This window comes from Rhinolophus ferrumequinum, chromosome 9 (genome assembly GCF_004115265.2).
Source record: "Rhinolophus ferrumequinum isolate MPI-CBG mRhiFer1 chromosome 9, mRhiFer1_v1.p, whole genome shotgun sequence".
Taxonomy (NCBI): Eukaryota; Metazoa; Chordata; class Mammalia; order Chiroptera; family Rhinolophidae; genus Rhinolophus; species Rhinolophus ferrumequinum.
Window position 1 is genome coordinate 63,973,927 of NC_046292.1, and position 15,697 is coordinate 63,989,623.

Below are 15,697 nucleotides of genomic sequence, written 5' to 3' on the forward strand. Positions count from 1 at the left end.
ATCAGTAAGTAACTAGCACACAGCAGAAACTCAATGTTTATTGAATAAATGAATTAATCAACCAACCAATTGTCAGTTGCCTATAAATTGGTAAAGCTTTTAGGAAATACAATATAGGAATTACCTATTGTAGTTATCAGCCGTAAAGACCCAGTAATGATACTAGTAATTGATCCTAATGAAGCAAAAGATCGTGATGAAAATCTCTGCAATAGTAGTGGAAACAATCTGTTAACACCCAACATCAGGGAACCAGTCACATAGATTAGGGAACATCTACCCAATTAAATACTATAAAGATTGGGGGTAAATAACGTTAAAAAAACAGTAACAACGTTAAACATGTACAATACAAGATGAGAATACGAAGTGAAAATAACAGAAACCAAAAATAGTCCACTATGATTGCAATTACATAAAAAACACATAGACATCTAGAAGTTAATAAGCAAAAAACAAATCATAATTGGGGTAAGATCATTAAAAAATTGTCATTCATATTCAGATACATCAGCTTTCCTATTCCTTGATAAAAATTTATTTTGAAATTCAACCATTCTCTTTGCCTACTTCTCAACAGCTTTCTGGCAATATTGCTCAAGAAAACAGGTCATTTTAGGTAACTTTTCTAATCAAACTAAAACAAAAAAGATGGTATATAAATAAACTATCTAAATATTTCCTTTGGTCAATTTGGGATTGTGCTTATTATATTTTAATATTATGTTAAAGGGAAGAAAGACACTAAGAAAGGAGATAAATGACAGTTCTACTGTACTTTTTACAATGTCTGTCAGCCTTTCCAGGCTCACAATTTGCCACAAACGGAAAAAAATAATATTTAAAGACAATAACTTAAAGTATATAACACTTTACAGATACTGACTTTCTAACTTTGCTCTCATCCTTATGCCCTGTTGCCTTTTCTGCCCCATTCCACATCCATCACTATTTGCCACCCAAGGAAGGAGGGAGTGAGGTAGTCCTACACCACCTCCCCGTCAGCACTGGTTGAGGGACATTCTCAGGATGTCCTGCAGAGAGACTCCCCAACACTTCAGAGAGAGCCTCAAGCACAGATGCAGATACTGATGGTTAGAAGAAGCAGGCTGCCCCCATTTAAATAAGTAATAAAACCCAAGTGATATGGACGAGTTACTGACCGTACCTGCTACACCTCACATCTTTGAATATTCTGTACCATTTGAAATCTTATAAATTAAAATGATGATATAAAACAGAATTGCTTTCTAGTCAACATTTGATATTTGCAACTAAACATGCCTTATGCTCTGTTTCCTGGATAGTGTAGCTGTCACTAAATTTGAAAAGAAGCACATCAGAAAATCAAAGGCAATCAAGGAAATATCAAACCATTAGGTTAAACTATATAAAATATTGGGTTTTTTTGCAGATCAAAAATGATTGAATATCAGCGATTTCATATGGTTCAATCTAATATGTATCAAACTTCAATAATTTCCTTTCTGGATTCCATATCCATTGTAGAACCTATTTGCAAGATCTTTACTTCTACTCTTATTTCCTTTTCTCCCCTTCCTTTGTTCACGGGGAACCACAGGCATAAAAGTGCAAACTAATGACTACTGATACTCTGAAAATACAAAGTTTCAGCTGTGGCCATGCTAGGTATGGATAGATGAATACATGATTGCATGAATGAAGCAAAATAAGATTTAAACAAAGAATATAGCTTTCTCTTCTACTCCCCATGATTCCATTCTTTCAACTAAAAGAATAATTACTGTCTCAAAAGATCAACACACTAAAAGCACATCAGATTACAAAACCAAGTCTAATCAAAATAATCAACCACCATGTATATAAAAATATTGATAAACCTTTTTGAGTTTATTGTCATGAAAATGCATTCACTTAGCAAGGAAAAGTACATGGCCACAATAGACATCTATATTTAGGTTTAGCTACCGCCTAAGAATTGGAAAACTGGAAGAAGAAAGAAAAGGCAGCTGTATGATCATCCTTACCTGTAAAAGGAGATTTCAACATGGGACTGTCCTCCACCATTATACCTTCTTGTGTCTTGTGTCCAACCTTTTGCTTATACTGTTGCGCCAACTCTGTGGAATGGATAGAATCTACAGGATTCATTTCATTTGACTGTGTGCTCTGAACATTGCCTGTGTGCTCAGAAGAGCACAGCAAGTCTTCAGGATGCTGCTCGGCTTTCATTAAGTCACTACTAGATAATACTCTCAAACTGACAGCAGGAAACTTCAGAACAGCGGAGTTGGCCTCACCGAAACTCAAAGAATTTGATATACCAAAGTCATCCTCCTCGGGAATGGGATTGTACCATATTTCCCCTTCATCATCTGCATCATTTTCCTCATTAAAGTCTAAAGAACAGTTTCTTGATAATGAAGAATCTGTAGCATTACACACCACACATGTACAATATTCTTCAGATTGTTTAAGGGGCTGTGATAGCTGATGTTTAGGCAGAGAAACGGGTGAGATGGATAAATGACTTACATCTTGGCACTTCTTATTTTCTTCTTCCAAATTAAAAGATCTCAGAGTACTCTGATACAGCCAATTGCGTTTCTTTGACACAGTGATGCTGTTCAGTGGCTTATGACCTCTGAACCCAATATTACCCTTCAGATTTTCAAGTTCTCTTCTCTTCATTGTAGAACCATAAACATTTTCAAATAAATCTGTTTTAAAGAAAAACAGAAGGTAGAATATAATACCTGGTATACCAAGAAAGACATGTCCCTTGAGACTATTTAAATACTATTTTTTAAAAGATAAAAAGAAAGAAAAGTAATATTAATCACATTCAAAAACTAGAACTGAACAAGAAAATTTAGGATTTTCTACCTAAAAATCATTTCTATTATTTAGAAATCAGACTGCGAGTATCAGTGTCATAAGAATTCTAAGAAAAAGGATAGACAAACTCTGAGACTGCCTTTATAAACATGACAGTGCTAACAAAACTTTACCCTAAGGAAAACATAATTTATAAAAAGCTTACGTAGAATGGTTTGTACACAGTATGCCTTTAATTAATATTTGAATAACTTTCAACTCACTACAAGGACGAAAAGTCTTAAAAAAAAACCCAAAAGTAATATTCCTACTTTTATGAAGATTAACTTTGAATAAATCTTTCACAATAAGTGAGCATTACTCATTAGTAAATGCCTTACTGATAATTAAGATTTCAACATTTGTTTTCTGACCATATAATGCAGCATCTTAGGCAGAGTATAAATTATAACTACCTAGGCCAAAATAAAAATAAAAATCCCTTAAGAAGGCCCAAGATTAGAACCAAGTATACTGTCTCACAGTAAGCACAACACAGCTATTATTATTGGCCTGGCACAAACATAAGCAGAAGGAAAAAACAAAAAAGTCCCCGCCCTAGGAATTCATAGTCCAATGGGGAACATCAAATACCTAGATATACCTACATGTTAACATGATGTGATAAGACTCTAGAAGTGTATATATAACATTAATTCCATATAAAGAAGAAAAATTGTTGCACTTCCAAAGAGTTGCATAAAACAGGTTTCACTGACAATCAATACGTTAAATATATATCCATCATAATAAGAATTCACTGTACACAATTAAAACAAAACCATATATCTAAAAATTTTAAATCATGCCAGGTTTGTAAATTATGCAATTATGTTCTTATGCTAATTTGAATGTATATATGCCGATGCATCTTAGTATTATTGCAAGTAAAATATAATAGTCTAATAACAGACACTGATAAAAACACACTAAACTATGTGAAGCTTAATAACAACCAAAAGATTAGGTTTGTGTATAATGAAGGTGTTATGTAACCTCCCTTCTACTGAAAAAATCCTTTAAAAATGTAGATTTGTCATTTTTGAATCGTAAAGGTTACCCAACCAAACAGATTAATAATAAATAAATAAATAAATAATTTTAAACCGTAAACAAATTGGGTTTCAAGTTCAATTAGTTCCAGAGGCATGAACAGACTAGGAATTAGAAGGGAACAAACCTCCCATGAATAACTTACTACACCAGACATTTATTTACTTAACACATTTATTGAGTGCCTATTATGTGCCAAGTACAAGAGATAAAGCAGTAAGAAAGTCCTTAACCTCATTTAACTTTCACAACGATCTTATGACATAGGTATGATTATTTCCATGAGCCTCACAAAATATATGAGGAATATGGTCAAGGTGCTGGCCCTAGAATGCAAATGTAAGCCTGTCTAACCCTAAAGCCCATGCTTTCACCAGTCTCCCTGACACTACGCTACCCGCTGAAAGTAGGGAAGTAGGCAACCCTCCCTCAGCATGGTGATAATATCGACCCAGAGCCTTATAGGGTGGCTGCTGGAAAGATTAAGTGAGATAATGTTAGAAAACTATATAATACTATTCAAAAAAGTCAACCAACCTGCCCCAGATCAGGTAGTTGGTAAACGGAAGAGGCACCACTCACGACAAACTCTCCTGATTCCCAAGTTTGTGTAGTACACCTGGGCTACTAGGAAGGGATAGCCACCTCCAACTGCCAGAATTTAATATGCAAACATGTAACAGACGTTCAGTAAATAACTTGAATTGGTTTAGTTTAATTTAAATCACAAAAACCTGAAGATTCAAGACTCTTTCTTTGGTTCTGTCTCCCTCACACTTAAAATTCAGAACTGAAAATCAACACATACTCAAGAATCACTGGGGCTTCTGGGTTTTCAGTGACTATATCCTTATGCTGACTGCACTAAAATATAGATGTATTTCACATTTAAGCCCAAATCCCACATTATTTAATAGCATTTCAGACCTTCACAGGATATTTTATGTAGTTCTGACACAATCATAAAATTGAAGCACAAAGTATAAAGTTATACTCATAATAACTCATAATAGCTATGAGCCACATCTCGCTTTACGTTTTTCTCAGATGTCTCTAAAAACATGCAAAATTTTATATCGTTTGACACATTATTTTGAGTCCTTTTGGAGTTTTTGACATACACTATAAACACGCTGCTACTTGTACTACATTCCAAGGAACTGCAATGAGAAAAATAAAGCTACTAGCATCCCATGTTTAAGCAAACTTGATATTTCTACTGATACAAGCATTTAATGAATGTGTAATATTAAAAGGAATAATTACACCGTGAGACACAATTATTTTTCATGAAACCATAAACTATAAAAACTTGAAACTAAATAGTCTGATTGTCATTGCTGAATAATTCACAATATGTGATGCTGAAGTTTAAATTTAGATAAATAGGTTCATTACTCTAAATTCTGATAAAGGTCACATTTAGTTATTAAAACTAAATATAAGCAACACAGTATTCAGGATAACAAATTTTACTTGAGCAATTATGAGTATTTATAAATAATTTAAACCATTTCATTTGTATCTCAGTTAATTAAATGGATGCATATGAATGTACATTACACAGAAAGGAAAAAGTATTTGCAATCTTCCCTTCACTCCCTTTTTATGCTAAAATTAATGTTAAACCTATGGGCATAAACTTAAAAGTTACCTTTAGCTTCAGAACACATATATATGTTAAAAAATATAAAGCACAAGTAAAAACTATAAAAATAAGTGTGCAAAGTTACAAGGCAAAAAAGTTTTTATTCTCTTGCAAATACACATATTATGTTATAATTGAATTTTAATTAAAGTCATTTTACTTTAAATACCTGAAAGAGAATGCAGAAGTGGCAATTAAAATGTTCTACTCAGAAAAATATCTACATAGTGGTGAACTACTCAAGCCAATTTTGTGTTCTTAACTATTATTTCATAATAAATCTAGATGACTTACTATGACTGAACTAGTACGCCAGCTCAAAATCATCACAAACTTTTTGAGAAATTATGTATTTCAATCTGCATTGAAAATGTACGATATTTACAGATATCTTTTCATCATTTTAAAATTTCTACTACAGAAACAAACGCTGTTGCTTTTCCTTACTTCTGTTTATTAAAAAATCCTAAGTAAAAGTATTCTTATGAACATCGTGTTCGAGTTTAAATAAAAATAAGCAGCACTGCTTATAGACTCAAGTCAGGCAGCCAGAAGAAATTACTAGAATAAACTTAAGCCTTAGCCTTAGGGGTGTGTGTGTGTGAGTGTGTGTGTGTGTGTGTGTGTGTGTGTGTGTGTACATATTTTTTCCCCAGATAAATATAAATGGGAAAGTGGTACAATGAAAAGGAGAGAAATGCTTTTTCTATCTTTTATTTTTCCTCCCTTGTGACTAACAAAAAAAACCAAAAAAACCCTAAGATACAGTCTGTGTGTTAGCTTTGGGGACAGGAAAGTAAAAAAAACATCGAGACTGTTTTCAGTTCCACAAAAGTAATGAGGAGGCACAAGAAAACAGAAGCACAAAGAAAAGATGACCAGAATAAATAGCGCCCCTAACAGGGTACACTGCAGCTCCATTCCCAGAGCTCCTCACCGCAGTGCTCCTCAACCTCTGATCATTTCACTCTCCATCCAGAATTCCAATGATCTGGGGCAAGACAGTATTCTCACAAAGCCTGCTTGCCTTTCTCTTGATAACAGCTAAGCAGCAGGCATGGTACCAAATGGATTATCTCTTTTCATCCTCACAGCAACCTGAGGACTGAGGCTCTGCAGGGTTGGGTAACTTGTCCAGGGTCAAAGCCTGAAGTGGTGGATCTGCTCAGAAACCCAGAATCTCTATTCTGTTAGACATTATACTATATCCTTTCTTGCAGATTCCAAAATCTATTTAATTGATGCAAGATGAGACCAATATGGAGGAGATTGCTTACACTTGTCATATATAATAAGTATAAATTCATGCATACAAAACTAAAGCGAAAAGAGCTCAAGTGTTTTTCTCTAATAGGGATTAGTATCAAGTATCAGAATAAAGTATAATGCTTTTTCAAAACTTTAACAAATGTATCAAGATAGGTGACTGGGGGGACTGATAATTCTAGAAGCTTTCTACTTAAAGTGTGTACCAAATGGCAACATCCTTACTGGGAGTTTGTTAAAATGCAGAATCTCAGGTGTCCCACCCCCACACATATTAAACCTGTATTTTAACAAGATTTTTCAGGGAATTCATACAAACTTTAAACTTGAAGAGCCCTATAAGAGCTCTATAACTGTGAACCACACACACACACGAATGGCAAATATCCTTAGTGATTCTCAAAATATAAACACCACTTAGCAATGTAGGACTTTGAAATCAATACATGACTTTCTGCTGAATTTGTAATTCTCAGAGTTTTCCTACCCGCAGCACCTCCAATATTCTGTGGCACAATGCCCCCCCACCCTTCCACTCCTGCAAAAAAAAAAACACAAGACAACAAAAAAATGGACTTGCTTCTAGGGCCACAATGGCAGAATTTCTCACAGATAGATTTAAGGCTAGAAGATAGTCAAAAATTGTATGTTTATAGTTACTAACCTTGAAAGGGCTAATGCATAAAATAATTTATTGGAAAAAATTCATAAAGATAATATATCTCATATAGGTAAGAAATTAGAGATATTACCATAAATACTTGAGAGAAAAAGAATAGGTGGAAATTTGCATTAAAAGTATCAACTTAAAAAATAATGTGTCAACTTCACTTTAAGATATAATGCACAAGATCATATCAGCTAATTAATACTATTTTAAAAGAACTGTCTAAAGATATTAGACAAAATATTAACAAGTTATATGTCCTAAATTTTTTGTTTCACAGATCATGGAACAAGAAAAGTAGAGTCAAATCCAAATTATTTTCTAAAGCAGTAAAATAACAAAATAGCTCACACTGGTGCTTTTTAATTTATTTCTCAGTACTATACGCTAATTAAAACTTATTTATAAAGATTTATAATGAAGTATGGTTGGCAAATAGATTAAAATTCCTTCTTAATCTTAAGGCTTGCAGAAACTTGACAATATTTACTATGTGTAATCACTTTAGATTTCTTAAATAATCATCTCAATTAGGAACAAATTGGCCAATCTGTGAACACTACATACCCAACTGCACCAAAACATTGGCATTATTATGCTATCAAAAGTTTTAGTGGTTCCGAGTAAGAGCCAGAAGTCAAAATAGAAAATCATTTTGCCTATCATTTGTCATATGGTCTAAAGAATTTCCAAAATACCTATATAGGTTAGGGATCTCTACTCCATTATGTTGTTGTTCTGTTATAAATTCTAACTATAACTTTATTTTTAAAGAAAATATACTCATAAATAATACTATATAGAAAAATGGGTTTAAACCTTTTAGGCTATTTATCTGAACTGCCCAATTAATTTTTTAGAAAACATGCTTTAAAAGTAGAATCCAAGTAACATCATTTGAACTAAGTAAACATTTAAAGGCAAAGGTTTAAAATGTATACAGCAGTTGATTTTTAAAAAGTCTTAAAGTGTTTTCTAGAATTCCATCTTCTTTACAACTTTGAGGAAGTTACCCCTCTAAACCTTGTGGAAATTCCATCAATGTCCTCAATCCAAGCAATTTAACAGAATTAATTGAATCAAACCTCTAAAGAACTTGAGAGTCTCTTTGACCTTATATAAATAGGGATTTTAGAGTCATAAAGACCTGAGTTTGAATCCATATACTAGTATATACAAACCATATACTAGATTGAGAGACCTTGGGCAAACTACTTAATCTCTGTTTCTTTGGTTGTTGTTAAATGAGTTGTCATACCTTCATGGTTGGGGGGTGGGGGGAGTGGGGGGGGGGGGGGGGGGGGGGGGGGGGGGGGGGGTGATGATAAAGATTATATGCAAACCACATAAAGTATCCAGAATGGTTTTAATACCTTCAACTAACCTTCATGAAAAAGTTATTTAAAAAAAATGAACTCTCCAAATCTATACTAGATATAATAACATTGCACAAATTATTTTTCTCTTTCCTAAAAGACAAAATGATGATTTGAAAGGAAATAACATCTGAGAAAGTTGTTTACACAAGATTGTTTGTGCTTAGATTTCTTGTAAAATATCTAAAATATCATCACATAGTAATTCTAATATTTCATTTCAATTTTTTAATAATTAGTTTCATTTAGTTTCTTGATGAAAAAAATCACTGAATTCATTCTTAAACATTACTACATTCATTATTGTTCTTAAAATCCTTGAATGTTTACACTACAACTGAAAGCATTAAAAGCCATCAAATGGTAAATTTTTAACTTTTGCAACAAAGGATTAAAAAATACTTGAAGTTTTATACAGATTTTTGTTATAGCTGAAATTTAACTGTGTTAAAAAGAGTTAACTGAACCAAAATCAGAGGAGGTAAAGCTATAATGGCAATAAAATGTAATAAATGATTACAAATACTTTACTCCTGGAAATGCATATTTTAATTTGAAGTTAGTATAAAGTACACCTCTCTTGACAAAAATATTACATTCTACTATCCTTTTACTCAAGTGAAATGGAATAAATTTGAGGGAAATTTTTGACAGGTGTGGATTAGAGATTTATCGATTCAATAAAACTTTTCAAGTTTGTATACATTTTAAATGAATCATTTGATTTGTTCTCATCATGCGATTAGTAGCTTTCTGAACTCTGTTTCTCCCGACCGACCGTTTTGTGTTTATTGGTTAAACAAAGTTAATGTGTATAAACCCAGTCCTGTAGGAGTTGTCATTTTTACCAGAGAAACTGCCAAGTACTGTGAACTTTTTACATTTCATCATTTAATATTTTTTTAAATCATTACTGATAATATGTCATTATGTTAACTAAAAGTCTTTATATTTAAGAGTGTAATTCAAAAGATCATGGTTTTGGCTCAGTCTGAAGGTATCATACTTCTTTCAGAAGAGAAGATTTGCTATTTACAACATAATTAAGAGATTTCTAGTATTGATAACCTAAACCTTCAGTGGAAATAAAAAAACACACACATACAAAATACACAACAAAACCCTATTATAAGGACAAGTATACCCAAGTAAAATGACTGTAAATGTCTACACTTTCTTATTTTGATTAAAATACTAGTGCCCTTGTTTTTCCACAATAAAAAGATTACTTGCTTTGTTGGGTTTTTTTGTGGGAACGTTAGGGGAGGGAAAGGTGGAGAGAAGTAGGTGAAATCCTACCTGACTAAAGAGAAATTTTACTATGGTAGTTGGTTTGGTTTGGTTTGGTTTGGGTTTTTGGTTGTATGTGTCTGTGTGTGTGCACACGCGCCTGGGAGAGGAGGGGAAAGAACGGTGTAATGAGTAAAATGACAGCTATGAAGCCCGTTGGATCAAATTCAAATGCACAAACTCCACAAAAGTCTATGATTTGCCTAGAGCTACAAAGAATAAAAATGAAGGAAGCACCGCCCAACCCTAAACCTACTAAAAGTCTGTAGTGAACTTAACCTTTACTCACTGTTGTGCTTAGGTGTAGGCACAAAGGTTCGCAGAGAAGAAAAAAAGCAAAACCCCCAAGTTCCTCATGCCCCTGTCTTTAAAAAGAAAAGAAAGCAAAGCGAATGAATGCATTTTACTAAGTAAGCTCGAAATCGCATTACGCTGCCACTTACATGACACTTTGGCACTGGCACTTACCTGTACCTGTCTGCGAAAACATACCTTATTCTTCCTCTTAAGACAGAAGCTCAGTTAATAAACATTAAGGCTCGGGGTGTTAGTATTTTGATTGCAAAGTATTCTACCTGTCAGCGTGATTCTTTCGTCTGGAGGCACCGAGAGGACTTGGCTTTCACGCATTTTCAACCCGCCCAAATTTGGAGAGGTGGCCTGCGCTCCCGTGACTTTGGGGGATGTCCCACCGGAGCGACCCTTCATTCCCAGGGACAGCAGGCGTCCTTTGTACATCCACTTCTGCAGCTTCTTGACTGTCACCGCGGGCGGCCTGAGGAAGGGGAGCCCCTCCTGGCCTTCTTTGCCGCTGCATATCACAGGGGGCCCCGCAGGATCTCCGAAAGTGCTTCCCGGGGAGCGGTTGGGGTCCTTGGAATCGGGAGTCTGGAGGCCGGAGGGTGCCGCGGCCGGGACGCTGCCTCGGCTCCAGCCGTCCATCCCGCCTCCACGTGGCGGGGGTTCGTCCAGGTCCCCGCGCGCACTGCACCTGATCCAGCTGTCGCTCGGCCACCGCTGCAAGGGAGGCGGCTTGGCACTCACCCGGAGGCTCTCGAGGCTTCTGCTGCAGGACAGCCGCATCCGAGGAGTCCGCAGGCGGCCTCCCCCTGACTCCCTCGGAGGCGACCGGGGCGGGGACACCTGCTGCCAAGGGCGGCCCCCGCCTCCCCGCTCCCAGTCTCGGGGACAGGCTCCACAGTCCGCAGAGCTGCAGGGGGAAGTAGGCTGGCTCAGAGCCCCGGCTCCCTCAGGGCAGCCGCGATCCGCCCAGCCCCGCCGCGCGCCGGAGTCAGGGGGCAGGTCGTGCATGGCCTGGATCAGCAGATAATAGGCCTCTCGCAACTGGGTCTGCAGCCTGCCTGTCTCCAGGCGGCCGCCCTCCGCCCCCGGGGAGGAGCCCGCCGCCGGGGGAGGCGGGGGCCACCGCTCCGCCTCCGCCCCCTCAGGCTCCGGCGCGCACTGGGAGCCGCCGGGCAGGTTCTCATAGTAGTCCGCGACGTCCTCGTCGTCGTCTTCCTCTCCGCTGCCCTCGGAGTCCCGCGAGGGGTGCACAGGGGCGCGAGTGAGCCGGTGGCTCCGAGCAGCGGCCTCTTTCCCGCCTCGCAGCTGAGGCCCGAGCGCCCCCGACTGCTCCGGACGCCCCCCGGGGAGCCGCGCCTCGGGACCCCACGCCTGAGGCGACGGCGGGGCCGGCTCCAGGCTCGGCGGGGCTCCGTCCGCGTGCTCGCGGGGAGGGGCGCCCAGAGCACCCCGGGGGTCCCCCTCGGCAGTGGAGGAGGCCGCCCGGAGCCTGAGTCCTCCGGCAGCACGGGGACCTGGCCTCCCCCGGAGCCTGGACAGCGTCCTCCTCAGGGGGTCCGCCATCCCCTGCACCTCAGGAACCGGGCTCGCCCCCGCCGCGGGGAGTGGTCGGAGCCCCGCTCGGGAGAAAGCGGTGCGCGCGGAGGCGGCGGCGGCTCCCCATGACCAGCCGCGGGCCCTCGCGGGCTGCTCACATACTTGGCATAACTCTGCCGCGGGAAGGGGTGGGGGAGGGCGGCGGCGCCGCAGAGCGCATGCCCCGGAGCCCCCGGCTGCGACGGGGCGCGCGGGCTGCGGGCTGCGGGCTGCGTCCCCGTCCCCGGGTGCGCGGGAGGCGAGGGGCAGACGGAGGGGCTGGCGGGGAGGTGGGTGACAGTGAGCTCAAGGACACGGAGGGAGGGAAGCGAGGGCGAGCGCACCGAGCGCGGGGTTGCCGTGAGAGTAGAGGCAGGAGGAAGAACTAGCGGGAAGGTGAGTCTGGGCTGGAGGCTGCAAAGTTTGAGTTAGGGAGACAGAAAGGGAAAGTGCCCTCCTGGCTGCCACGCATCACTTTCACCACCCATCACCATTGCACGAGGCGTGTCTAGTATAGCAAGCCCTAGCTTGAGGGAAAACAAAGATTGCTTTGATGGACAAAGTATGTGTGCAGGTGTATCTCATTTAGTACCATGTGTTCTAGAAACGTTCCGAATCATTTTAGTTGCACAATGAGCTAGCTGTTTAAAGGAAATTTGCAGCGATTCCTTTTCAATTAAGAAGAATCCTTTTGTCCAACAACAACAACAAAAATCAACACTGATGTCTCTCTTGAAAGTTCTTTTTTCTTTTTTTTTTTTTCAGTCAGTGCATGCTAACAAAATTAATTCTGACAGCAACCAAAACTTGGAAAATGCAGCCCAAATATAGTGCCCCCTCCATCACCCAAATAGCACTGCATTTTTATTACAACTGGGCTGAGTTGGATTGAAATTGAGAAACAATGTTTTTTAAAAATACCAACTAAAACTAAAGTACCTCGTGTTGTAATCAAGTGTTGCCATCATCCCTGATTTCAGTTACATTTTTTAGTGTTTACATATGAGAAACGGCCTTTGTATGGCTCGTGAATGTACTCCTAACTCCTAGCACAGTACTTACACATAGTAAATACTCAGGAAATATTTGTTGAATAAATGCTTGCATAACAAGAAGAGAATTTAGTTCTAACTTACCCACCCTTTCCAGTTATATTTCTCTGTGTAAATTCTTTTTCTTTCCCCACCAGTCAAATGCTCCAGTCTCTCAATGTGCTTTGTTCTATACTACTTTTGTTAATATGGTCTCTGCCTCCTGGAATAATTTTACCTGCATCTCTATTTGCAGAAATCTTATCCTTTAAGACTCCACCCAACTGCCTTCTCTATGATGTCACCTCTGATTGCCCAGATGGACATGATCTTCCATTCTTCCAAACCCCAATAGTACTTTATTCATACCCACACACAGTATATTTGTTGTTCTTTGTTTTATACAAGACATGCCCTATCTTCCCTGCAAGAAAATGCATAAACTCCTTAAGAGCAGAAACTATAATTTACTTTTGTATTCTCCACAGAGTATAAGTATAGTATCTTATATACTGGATATGATGAAAAAATATTTTTTAATTAATGTCAACTTTAAAGGAAACAAATGGCTTTAATTTCCAGTCGATTGCCTAACTCTCCACTAGACCATACTATTGTTTAGTGTTGTTTTAAAATTCTTTCAGTGATGCGAAAGAATACAGTTTGTTCAATTATCTTAATTCGCATCTAGGAAAACACCATGAAATGTTACACTATAATTTGCGTACATCACTATTTATAGTTATACACTATTTTTATTCCATGGAACCAAGGCTATTTAATGAACAGTCAAATCATAAAATTAGGTCCCAGTGAAATATTCCCACAGGAAATGACTGAGAGTAAAGCTGCCAGTAGTGGTATCTATAAACACAATTTGATCTCTATCTCAGAAATTGTTTCCATTCCAACTCTTGGTTGCAAAATCTTTTTATTCTTTGTGGTTAACATAGTTGTTAAGGATAACATAAGTTGCACATATATGTAAAAATGAATAGAAAAATATAATCTTGAAGGTCTAGGTTGAACTTCATTCTTGATTCAACTGGTCAGCTTGTTGAGCTCAGGAGTTATAAAACATACTGGCCAATATAAAGTACTGTGCGTCTTCTAGGCATGACTCAGAGCTAAGTCTGATGCTGCCCTGCACAACTGAACTTAATGCCCCTTTAAAGCTTATAATGTTCTATGGCATAAATTCACAAGTTTTAAGAAGTATTTTGGGTCACAACAGAAGTTAATATGGCAGCCATGGCTAAGCGACACTACTTAATGACCTTAAAAATGCAAATCCCACTTTTTTTGTATGTATGCTTCAATAAATAATTTATTAAAATGTCATTCTAAGCAGACAATGCCCACAGAACTTACATTATATATATAATTAAGGCGGTGACAAGATATGAACATAAACTGCTTTGTAAAATCCTTTTTGTGTTTTAACAATTTATACCCTATTCCCCCAGTTCGCTCAATTTTCGTTTCTAATCGACAGATTCCTATGAAGATTAGGGGGTGGGGATACATTTTCCAGTGTTTGTACTTGTTTCTCACTGACTTGGAAATCATTTTAACTCCCCATGAATTAACAATTATGTGTTGGCACTGTCACAAAAGATGAAACCAACGATGGGATAACACGGCTCCAATAAGGCAGGGAGCCAACCTGAATAGAGATGGGGCAGTATTGACTCAATCTGGGAGAAGGGGGTGGGGGAGGGAGGGCAGGTTCAGGCAGAGGGCTAAGTTTAACAGTAACAGAAGGAAAATGTCTAGGTATGTTACGGTTATTTTCTAGGCAATTAGAGGGCATTTGTGTCTCACTGCTGCTCAGTCTTCCATTATACTCTTAGTAAAGCCAATGGCAAGTTTAACTCTGCAAATGTCCAATTCTGTCTAAACTGCCTTCTAGGGACCCATCCTCTGGGGTAGACCTCCCTGGTCTGCCATGCAGTTCCATCAATATTGAGTAAAAAGTGCTTCAGCCTAAAGCTGACTACATTACCACTGCCCTGAGAATCAAAGATGGCATTTTCTCAATATAGCAATTTTTACTATTATTGTCATAATTAGCAATATTTGGTCATTGGCAACATTCCTTACCTCATCCCCACCCCTAACCAAAGTGATAAAAAGGAGGCTTTTGCTAACTGCGTATTTATTTTCTAACTTTGAAGAAATGTATAATGTTTGGGATATTCACTGATATTTCAGATTCTCTTATTATATATTTATAATATAGAGAGTAACTTGCTCAAGCTCACCATAATAAGTGAAGGGGAATTCAAATCCTCTCTATCTGATTCCAAAGCCACTATACCCCTGGCACATTTCCTTGAATAGAAAAAGAGAATAGACACTTGTTATAATAGCACTTGCCCTGACTTGAACCTTTGTTTTTATAGATTAGTTAGTTGGTCACCTATCAGAAAAGAGTTTAATATTTTATGAGCTTTTGTGAAATGCAGCTGAACATTGGAAAGCTGCTTGTTGAACCTCTGAATGCTCTCAGCACAGTCTTCTTCAAGGGTGTTAGAATTAAATCCTATAATATATTCGCATTTAACAGTAAATCTATTCATATTTAAGCCACAATGTGAAACTACATCCTGTAAATGTAGTCTAATTT

General features: G+C 38.2%; 1 protein-coding gene across 2 annotated transcripts in view; it reads right to left on the bottom strand.

Moving 5' to 3' along the window:
- The window catches only part of SYDE2 (synapse defective Rho GTPase homolog 2), a 35,809-nt gene extending 23,673 nt beyond the window's left edge, over nucleotides 1-12,136 (bottom strand). The window contains exons 1-2 of one of the 2 annotated variants that reach the window (XM_033115777.1): nucleotides 10,735-12,135; nucleotides 2,010-2,702 (exon numbers count right to left, since the gene is read on the bottom strand). In XM_033115777.1, coding sequence (XP_032971668.1) covers nucleotides 2,010-2,702; nucleotides 10,735-12,025 — 1,984 coding nt within the window. In that variant the 5' untranslated portion in view covers nucleotides 12,026-12,135. Of the gene's footprint in view, nucleotides 1-2,009; nucleotides 2,703-10,734 lie in introns of both variants that reach the window. The other variant, XM_033115778.1, reaches the window with a different exon arrangement.
- Between the last annotated feature and the right edge of the window lie 3,561 nt (nucleotides 12,137-15,697).